Consider the following 13,394-nt stretch of genomic DNA (forward strand, 5'->3'; position numbering starts at 1 on the left):
GGAGACAGAGAACCTCCTAGCTTGATAAGGGAGGTAGGAACACCCCCCTCCACCCACCCACCCTCCTTGAGACACACACCATGCCACACACTGGAGATCCAGAGATGAACAAGAAAGATCTCATTCTCACTCAGGAATCTTATGATCCCACTGTCGTGGTAACTCCACAGCTGGTACCAAAAGGACTGTGGTGGACACATGTGTATCTGTGATCAACAGTCCTTTAAGCTCTTTTGGCAGTACATTTTAAACCACAAAGAATCTTGCATGACTGAGTGAGTGAGTGAGTGAAGTCGCTCAGTCGTGTCCGACTCTTTGTGACCCCATGGACTGCAGCCTACCAGGCTCCTCTGGGATTTTCCAGGCAAGAGTACTGGAGTGGATTGCCATTTCCTTCTCCAGGGGATCTTCCTGACCCAGGGACCGAACCCGGGTCTCCCGCATTGTAGACAGACGCTTTACCGTCTGAGCCCTTTGCAAAATATTTAGGTTCTTGATATACTCCTTACTGGGGGCTTCCCAGGGAGCGCTAGTAGTAAAGAACCCGCCTGCCAATGCAGGGGATGCAAGAGACTCAGGTTCAATCCTTGGGTTAGGAAGATGCCCTGGGAGAAGGAAATGGTAGTCTGCTCCAGTATTCTTACCTGGAGAATCCCCATGGACAGAGGAGCCTGGTGGGCTACAGTCCATAGGGTTGCACAGAGTCGGACACGACTGAAGTGACACTTACTCTTTATTATACCACTTCTCATCTCAGTCCCTAAGGCACATCTATGAAAATCTAGAGTTCCCACAAGAACCCAGTGTGAGAACCACTAGTACATGTAATATATAATAATCGACCTCAGGCCCCACAGTGGGGGTGTGCATGGGGAGAGGTGGGCAGGGCATGACGCTATGGTTATATTGACAGCTGAACAGTGACCCCAGCAATGGTTTGAAGGATGGAAATGAGAACTGAAAAGAAACCAAAAGCTCATATAATCAGGTCATAAATCCCCATCTCAACCACAAGGACTGGCAGGGCCAGCAAAGATGTCCCCCTCCCCATATGCTGCCCTCTGGGGACTTCTTTTCTACCTCAAAGCTGCCTCAAAGAAACTGCATAAAAATGCTAGGGGAGCAAGGGGTGGTTTGCTCAAGTTCAGACTCTCCTCCACAGTCTCACTCTGCCCACCCTGGGCTCAGTTTCCAGCAGAGCAACCCAGGTGATGAGGACCTGGGCCGTCTTCCTGAGGCTGAAAGAACAGCTTGGGAAGGGACTTCTCCAGCAGGGTCCAGATCAACTGGGGAAAGGGAGCAGGTGAGGGGGACAAGATGCATAGAAACAGACAAGTTCTAGGGCCTGGAGAGAGTAGGCTGCCGGGAGGGACTCGAATCCCCCTCCAGTTACGGCGCACACGCCAGGGGCTGGATGCAACATGGCCGTGAGTCATGGATAAGGCGAGGAGGAGACTGTTACCAGAATGTGGATCACTTGCTCAGGGTCCAGTCCTTCAACTGAAACTCCATTCACTTCCACCAGTTTGTCTCCGGCGTATAACAGCCCTAGGCAAACCGGAACACAAAACAAAGAGGGATGCCAAACAACTCGCAAAAATGGCGGTAGCCATCCCAGCACTACTTAACAAACTCACTAACCTAAGCATGCTCTGACATCTTAAATTTTACTGTGAAATAATAGTAATAATAAAGCAAACTGGTTAGTTGAATTTACAGCACCACCAAAGTACATGAGAATTGCATTTTTCTACCTTTTCACCAACAGTGGGCATTAACTATAGGTGATATTTTTATTTTCACTAATTGATGTTGTAAAATGGAACTGGAACATTGGTAAGAAGATAACACTAAAAGTAAAGACGTCTATAATTTCCTTTGCTGTGGAAAAGCTTTTAAGTTTAATTAGGTCTCACTTATTTATTTTTTAATTTCCATTACTCTAGAAGGTGGGTCACAGAAGATATTGCTATGATTTATGTCATCAAGTGTTCTACCTATGTTTTCCTCTAAGAGTTTTATAGTTTCTGGTCTTACATTTAGTTCTTTAATCCATTTTGAGTTTATCTTTGTGTATGGTATGAGGAAGTGTTCTAATTTCATTCTTTTACAGGTAGCTGTCCAGTTTTCTCAGCACCACTTAAATTTAAAAAATAAAAATAAAGATGTCACGGTCGTGAGTAAATGTTAAATGAAAAGGAAATGGGGTGGGGGTATTCTTCAAAAGAGAAAGTGTAGAGAAACTTGGGGGTTAAGATTAAGCCTTGAGAATTATGAGGTAAGACAGTGGAGACAAGAAGCATCTTGAAAATTTCAAGAAAGCTATCTTCAACAACATCAAATGTGCTGCTGCTGCTAAGTCACTTCAGTCATGTCCGACTCTATGTGACCCCATAGACGGCAGCCCACCAGGCTCCCCTGTCCCTGGGATTCTCCAGACAAGAACACTGGAGTGGGTATAGAACTGAGGCTGAAGGGAGGGCCAGTGGACGTAGCCACTAGGAAGTCTCTGGGTAATTTCTCTAAGAACGTTGGTGTACGAATTCCACACCAGGTTTCTGGGGTCATGAGCAGTGAGGACAAAAGACAGCAAGTACAGACCTGCTGGTTTCAGAAGCGCAGCGGTGAAAAGAAGGAAACTCGGCTCCCAGATAGAAAAGGCAAGCAGTGATGGTCTGAAGATGTGGAAGAGCTGTGCCTTTTAGAAAGCAGAAGGACCAAGTGGAGAGCGAAAGTTGGCAATAGAGAGAGAGGCAGGCCTAGACGTGAACCCTAACTCAAACTGTGAAACCTCAAGCAAGTTAGGTGGTTAATCTTTGTGAGGTTCAGTCTCCTCATCTATACAGTGGCATGATGATACTCAGCTTGTTAGGTTTATGTGGGAATGTAAAGTGAAAGAAAATTAATTTAAAGCATAGGATGGAGGGACTTGGTGAGGAAGGGCAATAGGGTTGGTTTCTCTGGAATATTTCTGTCTTCCTTCTTAGTAACCAAGCAATGGAACTTATTAAAGGCTTGATCTCACACAGGAGACAGGGGTCCCCTGTCTTCCCGGTCATGCTTGCACGCCGCTGCTCCAGCTTACCACTCCTCTCGGCCAGCCCACCATGGATGACTCTGGCCACCAGGATGTCCCCTGTCATCTCGTGGCGCTTGATGGTAGCTCCCTAGGAAGAGAGCACAGTGGAACCCACTTTTTACCTAACTTGACCATTTTCCTGGGGGCTTCCCTCAAGGTCGTTCTGGTCTTTCAAACAAAGGAATTCATACCAACCAGGGTCAAACATGGAGAAGGAGATGACAACCCGCTCCAGTATTCTTGCCTGGAGAATTCTGTGGACAAAGGTGCCTACAGGTAGGCTACAGTCCATAGGGTCTCAAAGAGTCAGACACGACTGAGTGACTATCACTCACTCACGCTCAGGGCCATATGTATACCATGTCATCAAAAAGGAAAGGCCATTTCGCTCAGGTCTGCCAGAGTCTCTATCCAACCACATAGACATCAAATAATATTGAGATCCTTCCAGAGATAAACAGAACTTCCATGATTCCAACCTAATCAAAGGAAATACGCTTAGAAAATCAAATTAATGCCTTACTTGCTGCTGCTGCTGCTGCTGCTGCTAAGTTGCTTCAGTCGTGTCCGACTCTGTGCAACCCCATAGACGGCAGCCCACCAGGCTCTGCCATCCCTGGGATTCTCCAGGCAAGAACACTGGAGTGGGTTGCCATTTTCTTCTCTAATGCATGACTTAGCTTCCCCTTAACAGAGGAAAAAACTTAGGCAAATACATTACAACTAGGTGAAATATATGTACATGTCACAGAGCCAAATAATAAAATAATTTCTTTTTTCTCACAGCTGTTAAAAAAGAAAAACCTTAAGAAGAAATCTTTCCTGGTGAAAACATTACAACCTGTAAAGTGTTTGAAATCACAGGCAAAACTGATTAAGATATATTTTAGCCATTATTATCATGGATTCCCTCATGTTGCCTAAGTGCCTTACACTATAAGCGATCATAGACAAGAATATTGCCCAACAGTTATTTCAAGCTGCCTACCACACTAAATTTCAAGAATTCTAAGATGAAGCTCTGATCTCTTCTAGAATCATGTGAGGAGAGAGTACAGCAGCACTGATTTTGACTGCTTTCCTCTGGCCAACTGAAGAAACAGGACAGACAAGCATTACAAAATTCTGTTGGCAACCATGCTTAGCTGGGATTAGGATTGCTATGATAAAGTCAGAAAGACAGGTAGGTAATCAGCAAATCAGCAGAAAAGGGGAAACACATAACCCTCACCAAAAGGGAGAAGAATTTGTAGCTCAAATATATCCTTGATTGGGTGGGGGAAGTTAATAGTTGAATAAAGAGAAATTATTATTTTAAATAACACATGCATAAGGAAAACTGCTAGTGGTTCTGTGTATGGCCTTTGAAATATTTTGCTTATTTTAAATTAAAGAAAATTTTTATTAAAAACATATTGCCCAAGTAACTACTAGAGATAACTTAGCTCCCAATTTGCCCTGGTGTAATCCTAAATGAAAAGATAGTAGTAAGAAGATTTCCTTACCAGGGGCTGCTGGTTCTTCACCAAGCAAACAATCCTCATTGCTTCCTCACTCTCAGGGATGTTGTCTGGCAGCGGGGGAAGAAGGGGCTCAAAGTCCTTCTGAGCTACCGTGTCATGGGCGCTGAGCAAGGCCTGGAAACAGAGAAGGAAAAGGCAAATGAACCTCACGCATAGGATGCAACCACCTAGAAGATGCCGACTCAGTACTGTGTGAGACACATAACAACAACCAACACGTACGTGCCAGGCACAGTTCTAAGTGTTTTACGTGGATTAACTCAATCGTCACAGTAACTCTGAGGCAGGTATACATATACTTTTAACTTTTAAAATTTATTTTTATATAATTTTAAAGTTTACTTTCCGTTTTCGGTTATTACAAAATAATGGCTCTATTCCCTGTTTGCACAGTACATCCCTGCAGCCTCTCTTACACACAGTAGCCGATACTTCCCACTCCCTCACTCCTGTATTGCTCCTCCCCACTCGCACTCTGCTGGTAGCTCCTAGCTTGTTCTCTGTGAGTTTGCTCCTTTTTTGTTACATTAGATTGTTGTATTTTTTAGGTTCCCCATATAAGTGCTATCATACAGTATGTCTTTCTCTGTCTGACTTATTTCATTTAGCGTAATTCTCTCAAACTGTCCATCCATGTTGCTGCAAATTGCAAAATCTCATTCACTTTTATGGCTGAATGGTATTCCATTGTGTGTGTGTGTGTGTGTGTGTGTGTGTGTGTGTGTGTGTGTGTGTATCACATCGTCTTTATCCATTTGTCTGTTGATGGACACTTATGTTGCTTTCATACCTTGGCAACTGTAAATAGTGCTGCTATGTATGTTGGAGTGCATGGATTTTTTTCAAATTAGTGTTTTGGGGCGGTATATACCCAGGAGTGGAATTGCTGAGTCAGATGGTAGCGCTATTTTTAGTTTTATGAAAAACCTCCATACAGTTTTCCAGAGGGGCTGCATTAATTTTCTAGGGTTCCCTTTTCTACACATCTTCATGAGGCAAGTATATTTATTGTCCCCATGTTACAGATAAGGAAACAAGGAGCAGAGAGGGTAAGCAACACACAATTTATTCTTTCATTTCTGATAAAATGTGTTCTGTCATGGTCTGATTTCCTGGAAACCCATGTAATCCATGGTGCTCCTGTAGACTTGAACTACAAAATAGTTATTGTAATAGTTTCCCCAGGCAAGGTAGAATGAGAGGAATGAGAGGCAGTAATCAAAACATCTTGCTGGTTTAATTTGTCAGTAACACCCAAGATCCCATGTGAAACAGGATGAGAAAAAGCAGTCCCCTGGTTTAGGGTATGATCAAATAGTTCTGGTATGTTAAAATTTCATTTCATGGGGTGGGGAAGTAGTCTTTCTACAACTCTGCCTGAGATTGGTGGACAGAACTCTGTTGGAACTCAGAGAAAATTCTGTAGGTTTATCTTGTGAAATAAAACTTTTTGACTCAAAAATTCCATTGCTCCAGATGCAGATATTCTCCTAAAGTTCTAATCTGTTAATAAATTGGTCTCAAAACCTGTAAGGTAGGGTTCTGTTCTGCAATCAAATGTTCTTTATATACCCCCTCATAGAGCTATTCATTATTATACTGTTTTTTCCAAATACCTTCATGCACTTTATCTCTGAAACTTAAAATATTTCCCAGTTGAAAAGGATGTATGCTGCCTTAATTGTCCCCCAGAATTTTAGAGGAATGGTGGCTTTTCAGGAGGTAAACAAGATGCCATGGGAAATCCTGAATGCCTCCATATAAATAGAGCCGGCTTGGCTCCATGACCGATGAGATTAAGTCACCCATCAGTCAGATCTGAGTCCCATATCTTTTGGCATAATCTGTTGGTTACCCACATACAGTAAAAGAACATCTATTCAGAGAGCACATCTTTATTTCTTCTTCCCAACTCTATCAATGTGCTGAATGGTTATACCTTGTCAATTTTAGCAAGCACTTGCCTTAAAGTGTGGAGCCTGGAGGATCTGTCTTAGCTCTTGGATCTCAGGGGACTTGGGGGTTTCGCGTAGTATCTTCACTACCTAGTTGGTGGGAAAACATACATGTGAATTTTTAATAATCTTTATCACCTAGTTAACATTACTCAGGTTGGATAACAAGTATATTGACATGATATTTACCTAAAGAAAAGCTGTTACTAAAGCTTTCTTCTTCACCTTTAAAGTCAGGTGAAATTAGCATTTTTTCCTTATTCACTAAACTTCATTACAGCAGGTAGAATCCAAGACTGGGGATAGATCTAAACCACAGAGCCCTTGTCCTGGCACCTCACAGACTTGGAAGAAGGACTAACTTAATTTTGTAAGATCAGATGTGCCAAGGCAGTGTCCCTCAGTGCCTCTGAAGTGACTGTTTGCTCACGTGAATGCTTTATGGGCAAGTTAAGGTATCTGAGTTCTCCAGGTACAGGCTCAGTTACTTGGAAAATCAAGTAGCTTTAATCCCATGGGATGTTCCATTTTTCAACTAAAAAATGAAATGATCATTTGTATTTTAAGGCTTTTATTTGATTAGTAATTTTAATGTTTGTTGCAACAAAAAAAAGTGTTAGAATAAATTTGGATCCCTTTGCTTTGGTTTAAGTGTAGACCTGGCTTCTGATAGAACATAAGAGCTTTCAAGAATTTAACTCTGTAAATGCTCACCAGTCAAGCAACATCACATCCAGTCAAATGAAAACAAGAGGTTTAGCAAACTTCACCTCCACTCACTAGGGTTCAGTTCAGTTTAGTTCAGTCACTCAGTCGTGTCCGACTTTTTGCGACCCCATGAATTGCAGCACGCCAGGCCTCCCTGTCCATCACCAACTCCTGGAGTTCACTCAGATTCACGTCCATCGAGTCAGTGATGCCATCCAGCCATCTCATCCTCTGTCGTCCCCTTCTCCTCTTGCCCCCAATGCTTCCAGCATCAGAGTCTTTTCCAATGAGTCAACTCTTCGCATAAGGTGGCCAAAGTACTGGAGTCTCAGCTTCAGCATCATTCCCTCCAAAGAAATCCCAGGGCTGATCTCCTTCAGAATGGACTGGTTGGATAAAATCACATGTGTGTGTTTCCCCATGGATAGCTAAGAACAATTTGAGTTGTTGATTACTGGAGTTTCAGCTGTAAGGTTTTATTGTTTTTTTCTTTTTAAAAGTTTCTATTAATGTGGTGTGGACAATAAATAAAAATAAAATGGATTATATTTATACATCCAAATATTGGGCTTCCCTGGTGGCTCAGACAGTAAAGAATCTACTTGCAAGGCAGGAGACCTGGGTTTGATCCCTGGGTGGGGAAGTTCCCCCTGGAGGAGGGCATGGCAACTCCAGTATTCTTGCCTGGAGAATCCCCATGAACACAGGAGCCAGGCGGGCTACGGTACATGGGGTCGCAAAGAGTCAGACATGACTGAGTGATTTTCATTTTTCAGCAAATATGTATTGAACATTTTCTATGTGCTAGGTATTGTTTTTTTGTTTGTTTGTTTTTAAATATGTATGTATTTATTTACTTGGTTGTGCTGGGTCTCAGTCGTAGCACTTGAAATCTTTGATTTTTTTCTGACATGCAGGGTCTAGTTCCCTGACCAGAGATCGAACCCTGGTCCCCTGCATTGGGAGGGCAGAGTCTTAGCCACTGGACCACCAGGGAAGTCCCTAGACACTGTTTTAAGTGATGCAAATACAGCTGTGAATAGGCAGACACAAACCCCCACACTCATAGAATTTACATTTTTATTAGGAGCCACAGATAATAAGTAAAAAGTGTAAGTAAAAAAAAAAAAGTTTTATTTGATCATGAAAAGAATTAAGAAGAAAAATAAAACAAGGAAGGTGGATAGGGAGTGCTATGAGGGGATTGCAATTTTAGATGGGGTGACCAGAGAAAGTCTCTGTGAGAAGCTGACATTTCAGTGGAAACTGGAAGGAGATGAAGAAGCATATCATGTGGATATATAGGCAAGAGCATTACTGACGTAATAGCAAACGCAAAGGGCCTGCGGCAGGAGCATGTGTGATTCAAACATCCACAAGTGGCTCATGAGGCTGAAGCAGAGTGAATAAGGGAGAGGGTGGTAAGTCAGCATCAAAGAGAGGTAACGCTATGTTTGCCTATATGATAACTTTGATGTTTACTCTGAGATGAGAAGTTGTAGGAAGAGTTTGAGCAGGGAAGGGACACATTCTGACTCATCTTTAATTCAGACTGTCTTAATGGCTGCCATGACAGGAATAGATAGTTAGGGAGCAAGAGTAGAAGGAGACGGCCAGGCAGGATGCTACACTGCAGTTATCCATGTAAGAGACAATGATGGCTATACGCAGTGACACAGTAGAGGTGGCGTATTTCAACATATTTTGAAACCAGAGCTGAAGGACTGGGTGTGGGTATGAGAGAAAGAGAAAGTCAAAGATGATCCCAAAGATGCTGGTTTAAGCACCACAAAAACAAAAATTGTGCTCAGCCATGTCTGACTCTTTGCAACCCCATGGACTGCAGACCACCAGGCTTCTCTGTCGATGGAATGTTTCCAGGCAAGAATACTGGAGAGGGTTGCATTTCCTACTCCAGACGATCCTCCCAACCAGGGATCGAACCTACAACTTTGTCCCTCTTGCATTGGCAGGAGGCTTCTTTACCACTAGCGCCACCCGGGAAGCTCCATGCAAGAAAAAAATAGATAGAAAAGGCTGGAGGAGGAGTAGCTTTGGGGTGGGGATGATCAGGAGCTCAGTTTGGGACCTGTTAAATTGGAGGGGTCCATTAAACAGTAAAATGGGCAGGAGACAGTGGATATGAGTATAATTTATCGGAGAAGTGCAGACTAGAGAAGTAAAATTGGAGATCATTAGTAGAAAAACATTATCCTGTTTTCATAGCATAACTGAGTCGAATTTTTAGGGAAAAAGAGAAATGGACACATTTCTCTAGAAATGTGTTTTGTTTTAATTTGGGGAGGCAGGAGGCCAATTGTCTTTCTTCTTTTAAAGCTCAGTTAGAAGCAAGGATTAGATGCATAGTCACCAATTAAACATTTAGAGCATTTAAACTAGCACTATGAGTAAAATGGCATCATGTTAAAACTACTATTCTCTGGATGAAAAATAAACACCTCACCTCACAGGATAACGCCTGTGCATGGGGTGTGGCTGGAACGAGCTTCTTCTCTTTGAATTCCTGGAGGCTGTCATAAACCTGCAGAGGGGCAGCGAGGAGAGAATGATGTACTGAGCAAAGGCTTGCCAAGGGGAGAAGCAGCCTGGGCAATGGTGCCAGCATGTGGGCAGCCTGTGTGCCAGCCTTTAATAAGGTTTGTTAGGTTGCCAGAACTTTTTCACCTTATAATTAGAAGCTTGTACCTTTTGACCAACATCTCCCCATTTCCTCCATCCCCCAGCTCCTGGCAACCACTAATTTCTCTCCACATTTTTAGATTCCACATACAAGTGAGATGACATGGTATTTGTCTTTCTCTGACTTATTTCACTTAACATAATGCCTTGAGATCCTCCATGCTGTCCCCCAAAAGGAGGATTTCCTCCCTTTATGGGTGAATAATATTCCATTGGACGTCCCATTTCCGAGGATATAGTAAAATGAAATCACTATCTCAAAAACATATCTGCACCCCATGTTCACTGAGGCTTTATTTGTAATAGTCAAGGGCTCTCCAAGTGGCACTAGTGGTAAAGAACTCACCTGCCAGTGCAGGAGATATGAGACCTGGGTTCGATCTCTGGGTTGGGAAGATGCCCTGGAAAAGGAATGGCAACCCACTCCAGGATTCTTGCCTGAAGAATCCCATGGATAGAGGAGCTTGGCAGGCTACAGCCCATGGGGTCACAAAGAGCTGGACATAACTGAGTAACTCAGCAGGTACACAAAAGCCAAAACATGGGAGAAAAAATCTGTGTCCAACAATGGATAAAGAAATCAGGTATTTTAAAGCCAGTGCTGTGAGGAGTACTTCTGTGTTCACACTAAATACATTGACACCTCTTTAAAAAATATAATATTAATATGCACCATAAGGCTGACCACATTTCACACCTAAGTGAAGGAAACACATCCTCCAAAGATAACTTCAAAAGGATCTTTCTTGATAATAACATTTGTTTAGAAGAACAAAATTATAGTCAGATAGTAAACGCTATTATATAGTGTGAAATTTCAGCCAACTTATAAAAGAAAGCCTCAGAGTAAGAAAAACTTAAGATACCTAAACACAACTGTGGACATTTCATTTTCAAATTTATGAAAACAAAGAGGAATGATATTTTAAAGACTTTTTATTTGTCCTGAGTTGACCTCAAGGACAAAGGGTCGTGGACAGCTGCTTATAGGGTTGCCGATAGCCATTTTCAGTGGCTGCTTTGTGACCCTGGGGCCCCTGGAAGAGAGGAAGGTGGGGGCAGAAAAGAGAGGAGCTGCTGAATTCTTTTCCACTCAAGTAACTTCCTTCCTGAACTTGGGGTTGTGTAGGTCTTCCTTGAACTTTTTCCCTGTTGAGCTTTCCTGCCATGTGACAGGCGACGCTGCCGGATGAGCAGGTGCCGCTCCCAAGGCCACGGCTTCAGAGCAGCGGTGCGCTCACCTTGAGCAGAGCCTGCAGCCACGGGGAGTGGAGGAGGTCATACAGGAGACGCACTCCGTTCACGTCTCGGCTGTAGAACAGGTTCAGCTCCTGTAACACGAGCCTCAGGAGGTGCGAGATCCCTAGGAACAGGACAGGGCAGAGATGGGGTGGCAGATGAGGGCGGAAAGAAGGGCAGGCGTAACGTGAAGGACAATTCAGACCATGAGGAGGCTCCAGGGCTCAAAAGGAGAGGAGTGGACACTGCATTTAAAGCCGAAAGATCTACCTTCTGGCTCTATTATCACTGTGTGTGCTTCAGAAAACCGTCCAACTCTCTGGGAACTAGTTCCTTATAGAAAATGAGGGTATGTTTGCTTTGCTATAGAGTTCTTGCTAACATTAGATGAGCTAATAGATCACAATATACAGATGAAAACTTTTATGAGAGCTGTATCGCTTTCCCCTCCGCAGTCCTAACAGCCTCTGGTTTATTCCAAAATTATATAGTTGTTTTCTGGATCCTTCAAAAATGCGGTCATCTGTATTTACCCTTTATGAAAATTCTTATTGAAAAACTCTCCCAGCAGGCTGTTAGAAAATACTTACTCATGTCTGTGTCTGCACTGGGTCTTAGTTGTGACACACAGGCTCTTCCAGTTGCAGCTTGCAGAGTCTTTAGCTGCAGCATGTGAGAGTTCCCCGACTAGGGATCGAACCTAGGCCTCTTGCTTTGGGAGTGAGGAGTCTTAGCAACTGTAGTACCAGGGAAGTCTCTCCCAATAAATAGGCTTTTAATACAAACCTCAGGGTTCCACTATTAAAGGGACTGGACAGATTTTAGCAAATGCTTGTTTTTATAAGTGTTTTCAGAGAAATCCTATTTGTTGCAATGGTATTCTGAATGTGAACAGGTTGCAAAGTTCTAAATAGAAGTAAAACATTGTGGGATAGGAAAAAAAGAGATTCTTAATCTGCTGTATCGATTTCTTTTCTTTCTGCCTTAAAAATTGCTTGGACGTATCACTTATAGATGCAACAGGACACTTCAAAGTGTATAACAAGTTCCATATAGAAATCAGAATAAATCTATCAGAATTTCTGCCCCTAAATTGGATCACATTGTTAGAGTGACATTGAAAGGCCTTTCTGGTCTAGAAAAGGAACTTGGCACCACATACCATTCTCTGGATTAGTTCTCGTAGAGAGTTTCTCGTCCTTCTTGTCTTTTTCATCTGGAAGATCTGATCCTTTGTCTGACTGTATCATCCTCCTTGCCCAAGATTTCAGACAGGATTCAGAGCTAGGGAACAGATCAACAAAGAGCACACAGCTCATTCAGTCACGCTGGCCCCACAGCCCTTGGACTCTGTGCTACATATACACCAGGATCCACATCAGATAAAATGATCCTGCCCAGTGGTGCGTCCTCTCTAAATTCACCACCACCAGCTGTGTGGACAAGGAAACTCACAAAGCATTCCTTCTATCCCTTCTTTTTTTATTTTCATTCATTTTTAAATAAATACTTTGATACTTTATTTTTTAATGTGTTAATTTATTTATTTGGCTGTGCTGGGTCTTAGTTGCAGCATGTGGGATCTAGTTCCCTGACCAGGGATTGAACCTGGGTCACTTGCATTGGGAGCATGGAGGCTTAGCCACTGGACCACCAGGGAAGGCCCTGTTCCCCTCTTTTTTTAAACAAGTGACCAAGCTATATTTGTTTATTTTCCACCTCTTTGCCTTGTTGATTTTGCCACCATTCTGAGCTTGGAAGGGCCTTCTAGACTCCATCTAGCCTCTCCATCTGGCCCTGTTCCCTCTCATTGCACCAATGACACTGGTCACAGTTGCAAAAGTTATGGATTGCTGCTGAAAATACCATTAGAGTTTATTTTATATATTGCTATAAGTAGGTTTAAAGAAACCCCAAACAGTAGTGGCTGAACAGAGTAGCTCATATCTTGCTCGTGTAAGAGCCCAGAGGCAGAGCCAACCCAGGGCTAGTAGGGCTGCCCCACTCCTGAAATTGTGAGGGAATAGGCTCCTTCCAGCCCACCGCTCTGCATCCTCAGGATGCAGTGCGATTCCTATCTTCCTGCTCTAAGACGGTGGCTGGAGCTCCAGCCATCACGCCTACATTTCAGCCAGTAGGACGAGAATCAAGGAAACGAGGGCAAAGGAGACATGCTCCCTGCTCTTTGAG

The 13,394-nt window shown here is 43.2% G+C and overlaps 1 protein-coding gene across 1 annotated transcript in view; it reads right to left on the reverse strand.

Annotated features, from left to right (window-relative positions):
* The window catches only part of MPP4 (MAGUK p55 scaffold protein 4), a 45,244-nt gene extending 32,790 nt beyond the window's left edge, over positions 1-12,454 (reverse strand). Inside the window, exons 1-7 of the mRNA XM_068969282.1 lie at positions 12,367-12,454; positions 11,207-11,328; positions 9,730-9,807; positions 6,567-6,647; positions 4,585-4,716; positions 3,086-3,167; positions 1,463-1,548 (exon numbers count right to left, since the gene is read on the reverse strand). Of these exons, the coding sequence (XP_068825383.1) occupies positions 1,463-1,548; positions 3,086-3,167; positions 4,585-4,716; positions 6,567-6,647; positions 9,730-9,807; positions 11,207-11,328; positions 12,367-12,454 (669 nt within the window). The remainder of the gene's footprint in view (positions 1-1,462; positions 1,549-3,085; positions 3,168-4,584; positions 4,717-6,566; positions 6,648-9,729; positions 9,808-11,206; positions 11,329-12,366) is intronic.
* Between the last annotated feature and the right edge of the window lie 940 nt (positions 12,455-13,394).

The sequence above is a fragment of the Capricornis sumatraensis genome, chromosome 3 (assembly GCF_032405125.1).
Source record: "Capricornis sumatraensis isolate serow.1 chromosome 3, serow.2, whole genome shotgun sequence".
NCBI lineage: Eukaryota > Metazoa > Chordata > Mammalia > Artiodactyla > Bovidae > Capricornis > Capricornis sumatraensis.